Below are 19,305 nucleotides of genomic sequence, written 5' to 3'. Positions count from 1 at the left end.
TGGCAGCGTGGATCACTCCAGTGCTTCTTGTCCGATTCAATCTAGTTTGAAATAGGACATTAATGTTTCATTTTTAATAAGAGACATGGAGGCAGCAGTGAAATAATTTCCTGTGTGCTGAGAGTACACCAGCTCTACTCTAGACATTATATTAATGTCACTCCAAAACAGTTCTTTGGGTAACAATATATGTCCTAACGCTCATATCCCAAACATACCATCTGGTTTTGACCATGACAGGTTCTTTATGTGGAATAGGAAATTTTGCCCACACCCTCTCAATATTTGAGACGGAAACAGAGTCTTGTTCTCATCGAGTTTCTTCATGGTTCATTTATTGTTGATGGAAAGTCTCTCAAATTAAACCTGAGAGTTAACACTTCTCAACCTTATAAGTGTTGTTTCTTTCTTAAATCTAATGTGCAGGAGCACTGAGCCTAAACAAAACAGCAACTACTTACCAGACTGCACTTGGCCTCTTGTTTGGGCTGATGACTTTACGGTTGGCATGGTAACAGAGATGCAGTGATGACAGGGATAGATTAAATGAGACATCGTGGTCACACCTTGCCTCCTTGATAAATGATACATCGCAGTTTCGTTACTAACTTTGCCCGGAAGACGGATTTGTAAAGTGAAGGACCTTATCTGGCGAGAGACAATACCCTGGGCATGTTGTGATCAGATAAGGCAGAGCTAGACGCCACTGTCGATCATTTAAAAACTTGCTAAGTAGAGTAGTGCGTCACTGTGATGTTTCCTTTTAACCAGGAAAGGACCAACCTATTCATTAGTCATGTGATGTCATATTACTAACTGGGCACGAGAGTTAACTGTTTATGAAAAGTCCAATCAAAGACACTCAGAGTTGTGTTCACATGACTGAGAAAAAAACTGAACAAAATGTTTTAGTCTTTGTGTGGTGTGGAGTCGGGCATCAGTCTGGTGGCAGCAGAGAAAAGGCAAGTGAAGAAAGCACCTGACATGTTTTATGGTTTATGTCTGCCAGTGCAGAGCTGCAGTGTGTGATTATAATTAATGCTAATCACAGGATGCTAACAGCCAAAGTGACATCAGATTGTAATTTTCCCCCCAACACACATGCACAGAAGCAGATAGAGCTACAAGTCAACTTCAGCTCTTTAAGATATGTTCATGCATGATGACGCCTGTTAAAATCTTTCCTTTTCCTCTGCTTTACGTAACGGTGTGAGGAGTCCTGCTGGGACATAGAGGCTGCATTAACTTAAAACTAAAACCCTGACAACCAGCCAAACTTTATTAGACAAAGTAAGTTTCCAAACATCTCAAAGGCAGGGTTGAACTGGAGTTCACACTGTTTGTTTTACATAATGGCTCACTGATGTTTTCCGGTATACAGGAGGAGGAATACAGTATGAGTGGAGCTTTTCCCAGACACTGTGACACAACAAGTCTTAATCACTCCGACATGAACGGACCTGTAGGTTTTAGGAAGTTATGTTTCAGCATCACCCCTGATGGTAAAATGGATTATACTAGTGGTGGTGGTGGTGGTAATGAAAGAACCAGAGTATTTGAGTTTCAGCACATAAGGTCAGGATTTGTACCTGAATCATTAGTGGAACTCTCTCCCAGCTTTAGTGTTAATGATATTTATAGATACTGTATACTGACTTTGCTCGCTTAGATGACAACGGTCTTCCAGATTTCAGTTTTTCCTATGTGGTGGAATCTCCCTATATGAGTTTTAACAAATGGCCCTGTGGCCAGACTCTCCAACACAATGATGCTTTTACAGCTTTGATCGAAGCTGAATCACTGCTCCACCTTAGAAATAAATTTTGCTGAAGGTGTTTCCCCCTTAAGTACTAACGTCTTCCTCTGTTTGACGTGTGCTTACAGGTTCGATTTCATTCGGAGCGTCTGTTTTAGTTTTGGTGCTCTTACTACAGCATCACATACTGCATGAGCACAAAACAGCAGAATATTTCCATAAAGGTTTATGTATTTATGCAGAACTATGTTTACTTATCATTTTAGAATTGAATGAACTGTGTGAAACAAACTTAAATATTGCACCTCACGTTGTTTTTTCCTGCAGATCGAAACACATTTTTCTCCTCACGAACTCATAGACCCAAGTAAAACCATGCAGGATTCAGGAGCACAGCAAGATGCCATCATTGTTTCCTCCACCATGCACATTCTTACTCTGTTTTGTTCCCTTGCTCTCTCTCTCTCTCATACACACACAGAAACAGGAAAATGGGAGGGCATATTTAACTCCTGTGGTTTTATGAGTTTGCTTAAAACCAGCATGACTCACACCTTAAATTCCAACACGATTCCTCTTCCAAATTTTACTTTCCCCCTCTTGCCCCCTAAATTGTTCATCTCACACTCTTTTTTAAAAAAAAACTCTACCTTTGCTGCTCTCTCCTCCTGAACTCTCTCACCCTCTCATCGTGTCCTCCTGAGCCCACTTTCTTCTGGCCTTGAGCATCGTGGAGGTCCGCTCATTTCACACATGTACAGTATGTTTGTGGTTGTATGTTTTAATGGGCTGAGAACCCACTGTGGAAAAGTACATGAGATCTGCATTTGGGTGCTAAGCTGACAAAATTACGAACATTTATTCTAATTGACTGTGATGCCTTGGCATGAAGAAATGGCGAGGACCCCTTATGTGCCTCACTCAGCGTCCTGGAAACCAAGTCAATATTGACCATGTTCGCTGTGGTCGCTGGCTATTAATAGGAGAAACTCATGCCATATAAGGTTATGCAGTTTGCTTTACTTTGGGTCTGGTCGGTTTTTATATCATAATATCAATTATAGGTCTCTCCTGCCAAATATGCAGCTCTCAGCTACTACTACAGTTTTCCTAGACTGCAGACCAATGTGAGAGTGTGTGCATGTGCATTTGTGTGTCTGTGTGTGTGTTTACACAGTGGGCAGCTGCCAGGAGCTGCAGATTTCCAACAGAGAGAGAGAGAGGGAGAGAGGGAGAGAGAGAGAGAAAAGACAGAGAGAATGAAAGGAGGGAAAGAGGCAAGCAGCACCACTGTAGCTCTGTGCTTCCATGGTCAAAGCTAGCGGACTGAGACTGTTAATTCTCAGATCTTATTATCCTGACAGTGAAGTGTATGTGTGGTGATGCGCTGTAGCCAGTGAAGTCTAGTGGGACTGTTGAGCTTATTTGTGCCGTCCTGCCAGAAGCAGTAGCTTTTATCTGTTTAGTGTTGCTGGGATCCTTTGGAGTTATTCATGTTGACCTTCAGTAGCGTGTCAGCGCTGAGTGCTGCCGGCCCATCATCACTTTAGTGGCGACGATATTCTCCTTAAAGGTCTCAACTGGAAATACGCCGGTGCAATTGGATAGACCTTTTTCTAAAGGTAAAGTACAGACTCTTCTGACTCTTTAGACTTTTCTCAATGTTGTTTCATCAGCCTCTGTTTATGTGATACTTTAGTGTCAATGAGTTCAGTCCAAAGCTGTTTCTTAAAGGGCACATTTTGTTTGCCCTTTAAACATAATTCATAGTTGGTCGTTTGTCTGTTCTCTACTGATTCTCAGTATAAAATGTGTCTGTTTGCATGTCCTACTTAAAGGATGAGTTCTCATTTTATCTATTCAAGTCACATGCTAACATGTGCTTTGAAACAATTATTGGTCTGTAATTATTGCACACTGGTCGCAAAGAGGCCCCTTTGTAAAAATAAAAATAAAAATAAAAAAGATTTAAGTGTCATTGATGAGGGAGAGATGTTTTAATATGAGGTCTCTGCAGGCTGTAGGGAACGAGCTTGTTTGTTTTTATACAGACAGTGTTTCCTTGTTGCAGCAGTGGCATAGTAACACAGATAGGGAATCATTTATCGCTTAATGAGAACAGAAGGAATTTATGGTCTTGCTCAAGAGCACGTCAGCAGGACGGCCTCTCACTGCCATTAGTTTCGGTCTGATTTAAAGCCATTCTGCTTCCTTTTAATGACTTGTGTTGAAAAGATACACAATGATGTCTGTTTTTCAGTTGATTATTGATTATTACAGTACATTCCCAGCAGCTAATTTATTTTTTTCTTTTCTTTTTTGTGTTGCTCCCCATGGTGAACTCACAGAACAGATTTCTGATCGTCACCTGAGTCTTTGTCTTCATGGCATTAACATCTCGTCATCTGTTAATAATGAATAACATCATTGAATGTGATCTTTACATAGTTAATTAGCGGCTGTTAACATCTCAGCAGCAGCAGCAGCAGCAGCAGTTAGACTGGGCAGCCAACAGGTGAGGGCTACGTGAAAGTGAAGCAGGGCGTCGCTGAACAGCCCAAGATTGTGCAGTCGGCCCAGCCTGAGTAAATAAATCAAACAGGCCTTGTTATTCCAGGTGGTGGAGGTGGGGGAGGAGACAGTCAGTGTTGATGTTGCCAGGTGTTGGAGTTATTATCATCATCACATACACATGCGTGATGTCATTTACTGTTTAACTATGAGGCAAGGTTTACAGATGAATTGATGGAGTTGTTTGTAATTGTTTTTCTTGTAAAATAGGCGTTCAGTAACAATAATTCATTTTTACAAATACATCATAGGTTTGAATGTTTTCTGGGTTTATTTGTCTAATTTATGAGATTGGTTGTAAAAATTAATAGTGAAAAACTGTCTGATAACATAAGCTTTATCATTTTTTTTATCACATTAAAGCTTAATTTAAAAAAGTGGAATTACATGTTGAAGATTAACTATCAAATTATTGATTATCTGTTTGAAGTGGTTTATACAGTATAAACCAGTTTAGTTTGTTGGATTACAGTGACATTACTGTTATTTCAGTACTTGTACAAATGTGTGTGAATGTGTGTTGTTGTGATGGAAAAGGAGGAGTAAAGACTGATTTAGACAGGTGCAAACACACAAACACACACACACACACAGCAGGAGACAACAGAACAGGAGGGCAATGATGTTACTAGAAATAGCTCTCATACCCTTGTTGATGGAAGGAGGGTATATAAAGAGAGACTGTGTGTGCGTGCCTGTGTGTGTCTCTCTGTGTGTACACACGCGCACGCATGTGTGTGTTTGATTGTTGAACCATTTAGTTTTCTGTTTTGTTGAACCGTCGGCTCGTCAGCAGCAGCTCCTCCCTCTGGGAATCTGGGTTTGGTTTAGAAGCAGTTTTCCCAGGAACGGGGTCAGTGTGAGTAATTTTAGGGGTACATTCAGCCTGGTATCTTTGGCTTCATTAGACTCAAAAATGCTCGGTTTGGGGCGTGGGACATTGTTCAGCTTCCAAATCATTCTGCTAGAGTAATGTTGCCCAAGAAAAGAACAAATTAACAAATATTTACTGCTTTAGGCTGTTTGTCTGGCCCAGTAAAGAGATGACATCAGTGTGGGTATGAAGAGTTAATGTTGGAATTATTACGGTATGTAAATATTTAAATTGAGTTAATTCACAGTTGCACAGTTTACCACCCCAGCACTCGTATCAAGAGGATGGAAAGAATCAAAATGTAGTTTTTCAGGCGTCTGAAGGCTGAAGCCAAAGCTGCTGACACAATAGCTGACTGTTTTTTATTAGTGTAGCTGTCAGTATTGGCACACGGAGCATTGTTGGGAGTTATGAGTGTTCAGGGATGGACTGTTGTGTAGCTGTGGTCGTCAGAGACTGAGCACTAAAGCATTTCATAACAAAATGGAATTTGTGTTTCTTTTGACTCGAGTCGAGTTTGTGTTTTGATGTTTTGTACAAACAGTGTGTGAGGAGCAGCAGTTTGTGTGGTAATCACACTTTGACACATGGAACGATGTGTTTGTGTGTTTATGGGGCTGTCAGTGAGCGTTCATTTTTACAGCAGGAGGTAGAAAAACACATAGGCTGACAGTTTGCATCTTAATAAACAGCTCTGTTGAGGAAAATCCAAATGTTTTTCCAGATCTGCTGGTTATTGTGTCTAAATATTTCATTAAGTAAATGTCAAGATGAGACCTGAGTGAAAATACCTGGCAAGATGAAGGTGGCATTGTGTTGTCTTATAAAACAAGTAGTCTCCTTTGACTTCCTTCACATTTATCTATTGACATTACTGACACTTGTTATAAGTGAGTAATGATGTGCTCATTTTGGCACATTTTCTTCAGAGTCAAACTGTATTTATTTATCACTTTTCTTTTTCTGGCAGCTCAGCAGATACAAAGACAATAGCAGCATTTTTACATACATCATCTTTGTTCCTTGTCTCCAGCACTATCCTAGAGGAGGAGAAGCTCCAGCAGAAGGAGAGGAGCAGGATGGAGATGAGGAGGCAGGTCACTGTGTCTTGGGACTCGGGAGGGTCGGATGAAGCGCCACCAAAGGTAAGACATGCACGGTATGGTTTTTAGTGTCTGTTTGTGTCTGAGTGCAGTGATGAAGTGTCTGTGTGTCTGCTGTGTTAGCGCTGTTCGCTGTTAAACACCCCAGTTATTGCAAGTCCCAGCCAATCTAATTTGGCTTCACATGGAGTTCGTGATATGCTTTTCTGTTGACTTTGCTGCATTACGGCGTTATGATAGTAAATGGCGCCCGTAAATATTAAAACGTAATAAATTCTGCAGGATCCTGGTGATGTGCTTAGTTCATTTACTGTTGAAGTCAGTCGTCGGGAGGTTGGGGGGTTCTCACAATGATAATGAAGGTGAAGAAAAACAAATATTAAATGGGTTGAGCTCTTGAATCCAGTTAAGTCCCATATATTATTATGATTATTAATTTCCACTCGGGAATAAATTAAGTATTTATCAATCTATGTATCATTGGAAAAAGGCCCACTTGACAATAGGGACTCTTAATATGTTGCATGTATGTCACATTTTCACACATTTGGCAGTTTATACATGTATGCTATAAATGTATTATTTTTTGTTTGTGAAAAGCGTCTGTTTGGCCATTTTTTTAATGTGTCACCATCACCCTAAGGAACGTTTAACAGTCTAGTAGATTTGAACAAATGACATACGCACGTATATACTGGAGTTCTTCATAATATGCATTCAGGCCCCCTGACCACAAAATTCCAGCACATGCTGTGGAAAATAATCGAAAAACTGGAACAAGATGTACGTTTCTAACTCGTTCTCTTCAAGGTGAATTTCCTGAATAATCACCTTTTACAAATCTGACATTACCTCTTAAATTGTTCTTTTTGTGAGACCATAAACTCCACCCCCCGCCCCCCCACCCCCTCCTCCGCTGGTGCCATCCCACAGCTCACAGCTTGTTGCCCCAGCTGCCGGCTGCTTCACCCTCACTCACTGCCCCCGCTGCCCCCGCTGCTCGCATCTGCTACCTGCTTCTTTTGGTCACAACTAAAGCCATATGTCTTCAACAGTAGTAAACCAGACTGGATGGAGTTAATTTGTTTAGTAATTGTTTAGATTTATTTTCTGTAGTTGGAAACAACTGCAGTCACAATATGGCTTTAGTTACACTTTCTGTCACTTTATTGTTTTGTCTGTTCTGCAGCTCATCCCTGTCCCTCTTGCCTGTCCACTACATCTCTCTGTCTTCTATGATACTTTTTTTTATTTCCATTTGTCCCCCCTCTACCTTTGTCTCTCCGTTTGCAGCCCAGCCGTCGCCCCTCCCTGCAGACCACCTTCAGTCAGGATTGCCTTTCCGCTCCTCCTTCTCACCACCATTGCCATGACAGCCAGCGCTTTGCCTCCCAGCTTTCCCTTTGCCTTGGAAACCCTCATCCTTCATCTTCCTGCACCTCCTCTCACCTACCCACTCCTCCACTCTGCTCATCACCTCTGCAATTCCCCCGTCACTTTCCCTCCTCTCCCAATTCTCAGCCTCAGTCACTTCCTCTTCAAAACACCCCTTTCTACAATCGCTCATTCTCTCCACACCGCACTAGGTTGAATCCCGAATCCAACGCTCACCCCAGCTCTTCTCTAAAGTGTCAGACTAACTTCTGTTCTCCACCTCACACAGATTCAGATAGCATGTCCAGTGGTAGCTGCCTCCACGACATAAATGCCCCTGCTAACAGCCACCTGTTCTGTTCATCGCAGCCAACGTCCAACAGCTCTCTCTCTCATCCCAGTCACCACTCTCCTTTCCTCTCCCAGTCCAGCCCTAACCTTAACTCTCTGTCCAGCAGGACGCCAAACGTTTGTCCCCTCACCCTCCCAAACATCCAGCCCGAGTCCAGTTCTAATCTTAAAATCCCACTGTTGCCCATCTTTCACCCCGGCTGCCTAAGTAATCCCAGTACCCCTCTCCAACCGGACTCTAACCCCCAGACCCAACACTGTGTGATGCAGCCATGTGGCAGACCCCCACTGGTCCCTCCACCTCCCCTCACTCCCTTTACTCTGCCCTCCACTAACGCTCACCCACCCAGTGGAATACCAAGCTTCCCTCTAACTACCCACCACCCTCCGTTCCCCCTCCCCTGCTCTCAAAGACCCATGTCCAGACCCTTGAAGGCAGGTGGTGTACTGCTGCACTGCGCCAAAGCTGTGTTTTTTTTAATCATTTAAACAAACCTGTTTGTCTGTATCAAAGAAAGTTGCAACAGTCTCAGCTGTGGCGCCGAAGAGGACTTTAAAAAGAAACGTGCAGGTTCAAAGATTTGCAAGTGAATTGAAATCCTGACCCTCTTACTCAAAGAATTTGATTCACAAGAACTGACAAGAAAAGCAGAGTTAAGTCTTTTGTAATAAAAAGATTTCCACTTTAAATGTCTTAACTCTGTCCATATGTTGTCTGTATTTAAAAACTAGTGGTGCTGAAAAAATACATCCAGTAATTTTTTCAGCAGACAGAAACGAGGGGATTATCTTGGTTTTCTTTCTCTAAAATATTAAATATTTGTAACTAATAAGTAAGAAGAAACATTTTATTATCTTTGTCTTTGGTTTAGTGTTTATTAACAGTTGGCTGGTGACTGCATTCAGGACACTGGTTCTATCTACTCTCTGTCCGCCACACGACAGCCAAAGTTAAAATAAACACAGTTTGGTTAAATTAGCTTCTTGAGAAAAGAAAAATATACTGAAATAGGAACACATTAGTCTGATTTGTTTTGGCACACACACACAGAGCGGAAAACAACTTACAGTCAAAGAAAATGTTGCAACGTTTTTTTGATTTATGGCTTTAATCCTCACCATGTGTGACTAAACTCACCGTTGTGTCATCAATCACAACTGAGTGCCGTGATGTTGATGTCAGTAACAGTGACGGTGCGATCGGCATGTCTGTGCTCTGCCTGGTAGCATGCTTCAGCTCCTGGGGGACGTGCCGTTAAAATGTCCACGCAGTCGTGATTGAATGTTGTTTCCTGCATCAACTCAAATGTTTGTCTGGGTGAGTCATTGTGTTGACGTGTCCTCGGATTATTGCCTCCTATTTCCAGCCTCCTTGAGATGCCTGTGTGTGTAAAAATCCTAATCCCACTGCCCTCACAAACGCGGCGGAGCTCAGATATACGGCGTTTCACGGATGAGCCAGAACAAGCAAAGAGACACGGGAGTGCCGAAATAAAAATGATGTGGTCAGTTCTTAAATTTCACTGGGAATTGAAATGAGGGATGAGCTCAGACAGCGTGTTAACACCACATGTTTTACACTAGGTGGAACCCAAAGTCCAGAACTAAAGCCAACTCTCCAGCTGCAGGACTCGTTTCTGTCCAAGAAACATTTCAGTTCACTTTAGTGGCTTAGATCTGCATTCTGTCACATTGTTTTGCCGCACATCCAACTGAAGCTCGTAGGTGTTAAGCCTGTGTTTGAGACGGTTGCTATAAATATATGAAGACCTTGCTCAAAGGTCTCTCTCTGCTTAAGCCTGTTTATACAGAGCAGGCTCTGTCACCTTGACCTGGCCTCTGGGTGCTGGCAAGTCGTGCCACACATGAGCTTGTTTTTGTAGGTGACTCTGTTTGAGGGTGAAAGTTCAGCCCCTCTCTTTGAGCTCCAACAACAGCACCCTCGCCCGTAAAGAAGAAGAAGAAAAACTGCTACAATCAGCGATAGAGATGAGTGATTGAAACATTGCAAAGATGCTACTGTACAGACTACAATCTAAACCCCTGTTATCTCTGAGACGTGGCTGTTACAGAGCCGTGTTGCTGTATGTCTGCACAGCAATGTGACCCTTATTATGGTGATAGATGTGTCTGTGTGGGAGTCCACAAATTCTGCCCCAGAGTGATATATGAAGCAAAAAAAAATCTTAATTACACTGCTCCACAACATTCCTCAAATATTTTATGGAGTTACGCTACATGCTCATGTAGGTTGACTTTAAAAGGACTCCCGGTCTCTGTGTGAGCTGCCGTGAAATCCCTGTCAGTCTAAATGCTGAAGGTATATCGACATACTTAAAACGGTCGTCTCTTTTGCCCACTCATCTGGTTAACGGCGCAAACATTTTTATCAGATAGAGCAAACTCACAATTTTGCATCGCTTATTGTTCTCACTTTTGATACGTTATATAGATTCTCTAGAAGAAGAAGCAGCTCTAACACTCGGGGCATCATGAGTCCCATCACTGTATCAGCTCATGTTCCCTGCCTGTAGACGGTGTACTGTATATTGGCTCGTGTGCAGGTGTAAATTCCTGCTGCTGCTTCTTGTTTTGCCTGTAAGTGCAGAGCTGAATGAATCCCGGCGCTGCAGTTCATCCAAAAGTCTCCAGAAAGAAGCCAGTTGCTGTCACCCCCCTGGTGTGTCTGACGTGTCTGATTAGCCTCCAGTCAGTCAGTCTGTCTCTCTCTCTGTCTGTCTGTCTGTCTGTTGTCCCTGTGTTTATCTTTCTATTTTTAAACCGGGTATTCCCAGGGAAACCTCCCTCCACATGGACTGACTGTGACAGGGCTGTGAATCTGGGGCAGATTGAGGCTTTAAAAATATAATTTTACCTCTCGAGTAGAGTGAGCATGTCCACAAACATGCTGTATGTTTCTGTCTGTTGGTCTGACTCTTGTGTCTGAAAGTTGGACGCTCCCTTTTGTCTCGTCTTCAGTTTCTTTGTTTTGTCTGCTTCTCTTTGTCCTCCCCTTCCTACTTTTTTTCCTTTCCTTGTCTCCCTCCCCTGTCAACCCTTCCTGTCTTTCTTTGCCGTCTGTCTGTCTGTCTGTCTGTCTCCGTCCCTGTGTGTCCCCGTGTCTGTCTTTGCTCTCGGAGGTGTGGTCCAGAGAAAGCTGCTATGAGAGGCTGTGGAAGGTAGAAGTTACAGTAACACGGTGCCAGACACCGGCTCTGTGGGAAACTCTTCATCAGCTTTTAACGGCTTCATCTCAACCAACAGAAGAAACAAGGCTGTGGCTTCACCAAGGACTTCTGCTTTTAGCAACAAGTGCTAACCAAAGGAATAGAAACAAGATAGATGATTTAATCCAGTAACTTCAGCAGCAGCTTAGATTTCATTGTCTTACATCACAGTAGGAAAAATGCTATTTTTTATGCCGATTGGAAATACTTCTGTCATTCAGCCTCACAGTGCTCCGTTTTATGCAAATTACAAAAAATAAAAGAAATTGTACTGAAAAATCAGAGTCTTTGGTGAACATGCGACCATAACACACTATTTACACACCTGCATCACATCTAACCAGATGTCCCAGTGTCAGTGATCACTAGTCCAGGAGTTTAACATAGTTTCTGCCGGTTCATCCGTGGATGTTGATGTTTGTAACATAGGGACAGTAGTTGTAACATACAGTAGTTCGACTAACAGCTTGCTGGACTTGCAGCCCAGTGGGTGGTCCCTCTTTTTGATTGACAGCTAACCCAGCCACACAAACAGCTCCCGGAGGTTTGTGTGTTGATGTTGATTGTCTGAATGACCCGGTGTCCTGTCTTCTAACGTTTAGTTTGGATAAAGAAGAAGATGAGCAACACTTAATTTTTTTTTCTTTCCCTCTCTCTGTCCTTTTTCCTCTCTTCCTGTCTCTGTCTGCAGCCGAGTAGACCTGGCTATCCCAGCCCTCGCTCCAGTGACGGCTTTTACCCCAGTCCCCAGCATCCGGGACACTACCAGGTATGTAGACAAAATCCACAGTCCTTCTTCTACGAAATTTAAATTAGAATAAGATTTCCTGCAAAGTCAAAAGAAGAGGAGCTGATAAAAGACGGACTAACTTCACCTCTGTCGTGTCTCTCCCTGTGTCAGATGGCAGGTTACCCCGGCCCTCACACCCTCCCCTCCGTGCCCAGCGCCCTGTACCCCCCACAGGCAGCCATGCTGGACACACACCATGCACACACACACCCCCGCCACCACGTCCACACACACTCACACATGCACCTTGCCCAGCCTCATGGACAGGACATGGCGCTGTGGGGCTCTGCGATGGAGGTAGGAGACCTGTTTCACACCTGTACACAAACGCACACACACATGCAAACACAAAAATACACTGCCCGTCCAAAACAAAAAGGCACACACTCTAATAATTCATTGGACCGCCTTTAGCTTTGATTACGACACGCATTTGCTGTGCCATCGTTTCAATAAGCTTCTGCAATGTCACAACATTTATTTTCGTTGCATTAATTTTTCAAAGATTCTCAGTGGGGTTCAGGTCTGGACTCTGTGGTCACATTGGACCACATTTCTTCCTTGAAGATGATGGTTCCCCACTGTCCTTCCAGTTTTTAATAATGCTTTAGACATTTCTTAACCCAATTTTAGAAGTCTCTCCGCAATCTCCTTAGATGTTTTATCTGCTTGATTCATGCCAATAATTTGACCCTTCTGGATCAGATTATCATCCTCTCCACGACCACAGGATGTGTCTTCCAACATGATTGTTTAAGAAATGAGACTGTATCAGTTAGGGTTAGATAAGTTGTTGCCAGCTGAAACATAATCATCTATACAGTAATTATCCAATGGGAGACTCTTACCTATATCCAAGTGGTGACTTTTTTTTTGGACTGACAGTGTATGTTATGACAGGATTGTCATCCAAACACACAACTCTCAGTATGTTACACACTCAATAAGGTTACACCCATTCATATTCATGTCATTTTAATAGTAAATAAAAAGCTTTTTTCTATTTTTATTTAATTTTGTTTCCTTTTTGTTATGTTGCCATGTTTTTATTTTTCAGGGCTTGACTCTTAAATAAACTGATCCTTTTGTGGACAAAAAAATTAAAATGTTAATTGAATTAACTGTACAAACATTGAAATAGTGCAAATCAGAGGCCCATTGACATCCATTATTTTTAGTGCTTGTGTGTCCATCTCCTGAGTTCAGCCTCTCATCAGTCTGGTGTGTGTGTGTCTGTGTGTGTGTGTCTGTCCATGTCCACGTCCTGTGTTTGTGTTTGTGTTTGTGTTTGTGCGTGCATGTCTCTCTTCATCTGTATGCATCGGTGGCTTTGTGTGTGTCCCCGTGGTGCTGTGCATGTGTGTTGCTACGCGTTGTCTTTTGTTGCATGTTTGTTTGTGTTTGTGTGTCTGTGTGTGTGTGTGTGTGTGTGTGTAGGACAGGGCACTAGACATGCAGCAGTGTGTAGGCCAGCAGTGCCTGTTAATGGAGGAACAGCTGATGATACAACAACAGCAGATGGAGGAGGATCAGAGGTGGCTGGAACAGGAGGAAAGGCTGCTGGTAACACACACAGCACACACAGTGGGAAACACACACACACACACAATAAATAGATACACAATACTGAGAATATGAGACTGTAAGACCTCAAACCATCTTCACATTACAGTGTTTTTATTGTAGCGTGTGTTTGTCACTGCAGAGTTACGTAGAGAAACAGCTCCGTGTGTGATGTTGTCGTGCATGGTGCAGTGTGTTGTCGTTACCTGTAATGCAAAAGCTTCCTTTCTTAGTTGCTATCATTGATGTGTCAGTTTTGTTGGTGAGGGTTTTTTTAAGTTCCAAGATGCATGTTGGTGTTGTGCTTTTGTAAATCTGTCAATGGATTCTCTGATATTCATCACTTCCTTATATGAGATAATATTGTTGATGTGCTTTTATTGTCTTTTCAAATAGATATAAAAGCTAAAACATGTCTGAAAGTGTTTAAATACTCATATAATATTTATAACACTGCCAGTGAAGGTCACAGTAATAATATGATTGATTACAACTCTTCTCATTAACTTAAAGGGATAGTTCAACATTTTGGCAAATTGGCCCATTGCCATAATTGCTATAGTCATAGCAGTAGGTTCATTACCTTTAATTGTAGGTGTAAGCTATTTTCAGTACGGCGGAGCGCAGCAGCTGGCTGCTCAGAGCTACACTATGGAGGCTAACGGAATTTCTTGGTTTCCCTCATTAAACTCATCAAATACAAAATCCCAAAACTCCACAGCGCTTTTGTAGACAAGTTGTGAGCTGCACAACCACCACGCTATAAGATAATGACGGAACGATACGAAACGGAGCCGTTTTCGAGGTAAATACATACAAAACCGCTGATGCGCGTTGCGTTCAGGGACAGTTTTTCAGCAAGCAGTCTCCGTATTTACCCTGTATTTACCTCGAAAACGGCTCCGTTTCGTATCGTTCCGTCATTATCTCATAGCGTGGTGGTTGTGCAGGTCACAACTTGTCTACAAAAGCGCTGTGGAGTTTTGGGATGTTGAATTTGATGAGTTTAATGAGGGAAACCAAGAAATTCCATTAGCCTCCATAGCGTAGCTCTGAGCAGCCTGCTGCTGCGCTCCGCCGTACTGAAAATAGCTTACACCTACAATTAAAGGTAATGAACCTACTGCTATGACTATAGCGATTATGGCAATGGGCCAATTTGCCAAAATGTTGAACTATCCCTTTAAAGTTTTGACCGCGTGTTTAAACCTGCTGCATCGTCCTTGAGCAAGACATTAAAGCTGTATTGGTAAATTGCTGCTGACACAGTGATGCTGCTCCTTCTAGATAAGTGAAAGTAAAAGAGGGATTTTCTGGGATCAGTTAAGATCCATGTTATTTGGAGGCTCACCCTAGGGTGGAAAATGTTACTAGCATACCCATTAAAGTTGAAGTTTGAGCATTTTTCTTTTCTTTTTTCATTTGATCAATTGCCTCGGGCACCTACACTTAAACACTGTTTGCACAGTATCTAAGCCCTGTAAGCTGACGCACTTTCTCGCTACTTTACCACATTTAAATTCCTCTTAAATTATGGCATTAAATTCCTACTTGAGCCTCAACAACACAACAGTTGGCTGCACTGTCGGGACACCAACTTTATGAATTATGGATGTGTGGTTTTCAATACAGTTGACAGTCCTCCATTCACACGATTATAGACCCTGTTGTCTTGAAGAAAATGCCTTTTTGTGCCACGCTATCCCCCTCTCTCCTGCTTTTACTGTATCTGCAGTCAACTGGTTGTTAGTTTTTCAGTGTATGTTTTGACTGGACGATATATGTATTAGCAGCTACTGCTTCTTCTTAAACACACTCAAAGATAAATGAATGCACAGTTTGTTGCTGCGTCTTTTAGATAGAGCTTGAAAAATGTGAAATGTTTGGATGGAGGGACCCTCAACGCTTCACATGCAGACAGGAGGAGGAGGGGCAGTGGAAAGGGAGGACGTTCCTTATAGGATGCACATTTCTTTGAACATTGATTGAAGGATGTCTGGGGTTTTCGCTCAAGAGTTTTATTGTGAGTGAGTGTGAGAGAGAGAGAGTTTTTAGGCAGGTGTGGCCTGTGTGAATTCCAGGCTAATGATAGGCTTAGACAATCTGACAGCCCAGTCAACAGTCTGTCTTTGACCCACAACCGCTAACTGACAACAGACAAGATTACTGAAAAGCTCGGGAGGCCTATGCTGCGTATGTGTGTGCGTAAAGTGTGTGTTGTAGCTGCCTGGCTGGTTTTTATAACTGTCACTCCAGGGAGGGGAGCGAGGGAGCGAGGGAGGGAGAGGGAGAGAGAGGGGTCCGGGGAGAAAGGGAGGAGAAAGAAAAGTTTTGGGAAAGAAGGGAAGACAAGCTCACACACTGACGGCTCGCTGGCAGCCTGCTCCATCCCTCCTCCTCCTCCTCCTCCTCCCCCTTTCTCCTCTCCTTCCCTCTCTCCGTGCGTCAGATATAAGTGTGCTGGAGGCAGGAAGCCGCAGTTGAATCTGAATTCTTGTCTTGATGACACCACTGGCACAGACGAGGGTGCAGGCGAGCGCACAGACAGGAACACACTCAGATACACAGGCAGAGAGATACAATAAGATCAGGAGATAACGACACAGACGCAACACCTGAAACAACTTGGACACAAAACCATTTATCAGGAAACTTTGATGAACTCAGTGGCAGCAATGCTGGTCTTCAAGTCCTGTCTTGGAAAACTGGTAGGCAAGGGTGTGTGTGTGTGTGTGAGAGAGAGAGAGAGAAAGAGATTGGCTGCTGGGATGATATGATTTTGAGTTGACGTGTGTGTGATTTTATTTTTTGAGGATCAATCTGAAAAAAAAGTTTTAAAAAAGTTTGTGTGTGTGGTGAAAAAGTCATACACATCTGGATGCTGCAGCTTTGTACAGTGTGTTCCTGTTTTTATAGGAGGTCCCATGCAGATGTGTGTTTGGATTCATATCTTAAGATACTTTTTTTTTTTTTTTGGTGTTTGCTTCACAGCTGTGACCCACTCACTCTTCATTCACTCAATCATTGTTAAGTCTCCAGATTAAACTTTGATTTGGGGAGTTGGCGTGTGCTCACTTTCACCTCGTTCAGATCAAAGTGTAAACTCATGAAAACATCGCCGGTGGGGGGGGTTACTTATTGTCACGTATTCCTTAAAATAGCCTGATTGGTAAAAGATTTTTTTGATGAGTCAGTTTAGTGACTGAGGTTTGCACCATATGAAGTGGATACTGATGTGACAGCACATGAACAAGGGAAATGGCAGGAATTAAAATCTAGTACTGTTTATATAGTTTAAAGCAGAAAAGCAACGTGACTTTTAAGACCAGTCACAGTCATTGAGAATAAGTGCAAATACATCATTTTTAAATGATAGCTTTGAACTAAAAACACTGTCGCTTATGAGGAGATGTATGATTTTTATTTTCCATTTGTTTGCATGTGTTTAGAAACCAGACACTCGAAGTTCTAGAGGGAGTCTGGACAGAGAAGATGGTGGACTTCAACCACCGGTAAGTTACTTGGTATTAGTCATACTACACAGATTGAGTAAGATTAAGTTTATTCGATGACAGGGAGTTAATAGGATCTGGGTGGTGTTGTCTGTTTTTTGTTTCTTTTTCCTGAATGAACTGTGTTTCACCCACATACTGTCTTAATTTTCACTGTCAACATCATGACCTTCATCACACGTCCTCCCACTCAACATACACATCTCAAAAATAGAAGGAAGTTGTTGCTGTGGGCTGTTTGTGTTTTTAAACGAGGAGGATGTCTGATAAAGACAAATGTTGACGGAAGTCCACGTTGTGGTCCGACTCGCTGCAGTCGGGCGAAGCTTGTGTTTGTTTTGATTGGAGCCGAGGGGATTGATCCAGGGACAGGAAGTGACCCGTTGGGGGCGGGGTCATCAATGAGGGGTCAGTGGATTCCCACAACATCGGTGCTTATTAATAGAACGCAAATGAGCTATGTTTTTACTCATTCCTCCTTTCCAGTGTTGCCCAAAGAAAACTGGCCATCAGGAATCCCAAATACTCACACACACATCTCATAGAAAGCCTAAAGGTTTTCACCAGCATAGTGAGAAGTTTTCCTAAAAGTGAAGAAATGACTCAGTCAGAGAACATACTGTTGAGATTTTTGATCATTTAAGTGTTTCTGGAGGAAAATGCCAAACGTTCCCTCGTGTGTTCGTCCTCTGTGAGATTTGCTAGAAGCATTTTCACATTATTTATACCAGGAATTAGTCAGGACATGAATCGATGAATAAAACTCATTAGTTGCAGTTATATTCACCTGAATGTGTACAAACATGCATCAGCCTCAGGAAGATTCAGAGAGATAATAACATCATTTTGGGAGTAAGCACTGTGTCAGGTGACTCTGAAGGGATTGGCATCGTGACATCTGCACATTTCACTTCCAACCAGCTTGTGGTGGCGGGATGCTGTTAACACCTGTAACATCTCGTTACATTTATTGTCCTGACAGGTAACTTCATCACATTCGCCCTCTTGTAGGGTTTTTTTTGTTTTTTTGTTTTTTTTTTAAGCTGAAGTCTTTTTCTCTCGCAGCCTTCGAGTGATTCATCTTCACTCTGACTCTAAATGATGTTGTTGATCTGAACTTTTGTGCAGCTGGAACTTGGAGTTGTACACCGGCGCTGTGTGTTACGTCCCTGATGCCAACAGAAGTTGTTGTAGCGGTCTGAAGTTGCCATGGGCAAGACGGATATTTCTGTCTCTGTAATTCATCTCGTTGCTTGTCCTCCTCCCTTTGAATGGCTGTGGTTTGTGGTGGGAAAATCTCCCAAGTGTGTGTGTGTGTGTCAGTGTAAAATGCTAGAGTAGAGTATTTTGGGGTGTTGGTGGTTGTCAGACCATGACACCCTGATGGCACCAGGGTTTTCGAAGCCCTCTAGACTGTTTTCTCACACAGACAAAACAACACAGATGCTGTAATAATGCAGCAAAGTAAATATGTAAGATGCCTGGCACCACTGGGGAGCCACAACCATCAAATCATAAAGACACGCTGTGGGATTTTTTTTTTCTGGTTTTAAAAGGTTTGCACTGACAAAGGAAACAATCTGTTTTTTTCTCTTCCCTGCGTAGCCAGTCAGAATATTTTTGTTAACATAAGTAACACTGCTCCACCGCACACCACTGAAAACAGAAACAAGTACAAATTGAGAATTGGTTTCTTTTTTGTGACATAAAAATGAAATTGGCTTCTCTGCATTTCTCAGAGCCCGACGGCTGGTTTTGCCTGTGAGGTCCTAATTTCCTTTCAAGCTTCTGACTATGTTTGTGACTCTGTGACTGTGCCGCTGCTAACCCAGTGTTTTGTTGTTGTGTTTGTTTGTGCAGACGGGAAACCAGCACATATACCAGCCCGTTGGCAAATCAGGTAATAGACAGGCCTCTAACCTTCTTATAATTACAGTCTCTCTCTGCCTCGAGCTCCCTACTACAGTACGTACACATTTCCCACATGCTCACCCTGTATACAGATTCTGTATCTCCAGCCTTTCTGTCTGTTGCACAGCAGATAGTGTGTCAGTGTGTGTGTGTGTGTGTGTGTGTGTGTGTGTGTGTGTGTGTGTGTGTCAGTGTCATGCCTGTAGAGTCTGACAATCTGTTGCCACAATACGACAGATCTGATTGTGCACTCGGCAGCCTGTTGGCCTGAAA

The 19,305-nt window shown here is 42.7% G+C and overlaps 1 protein-coding gene across 26 annotated transcripts in view; it reads left to right on the top strand.

Annotated features, from left to right (window-relative positions):
• LOC146972253 (focal adhesion kinase 1-like) overlaps window positions 1-19,305 on the top strand; it is a 61,742-nt gene that overhangs the window by 36,154 nt on the left and 6,283 nt on the right. For 12 of the 26 annotated variants that reach the window (XM_085802258.1, XM_085802263.1, XM_085802255.1 and 9 more), the window contains 6 exons: window positions 6,235-6,346; window positions 11,948-12,025; window positions 12,158-12,343; window positions 13,484-13,609; window positions 17,059-17,121; window positions 18,982-19,021. In XM_085802258.1, coding sequence (XP_085658384.1) covers window positions 6,235-6,346; window positions 11,948-12,025; window positions 12,158-12,343; window positions 13,484-13,609; window positions 17,059-17,121; window positions 18,982-19,021 — 605 coding nt within the window. Of the gene's footprint in view, window positions 1-6,234; window positions 6,347-7,597; window positions 8,601-11,947; window positions 12,026-12,157; window positions 12,344-13,483; window positions 13,610-17,058; window positions 17,122-18,981; window positions 19,022-19,305 lie in introns of those variants that run through there. The other 14 variants (XM_085802269.1, XM_085802271.1, XM_085802270.1 and 11 more) reach the window with 5 other exon arrangements.

This window comes from Trachurus japonicus, chromosome 16, assembly GCF_045865225.1.
Source record: "Trachurus japonicus isolate A0001 chromosome 16, Traja_1.0".
Classification (NCBI taxonomy): domain Eukaryota; kingdom Metazoa; phylum Chordata; class Actinopteri; order Carangiformes; family Carangidae; genus Trachurus; species Trachurus japonicus.
This window is presented reverse-complemented; position numbering and strand designations above follow the sequence as displayed.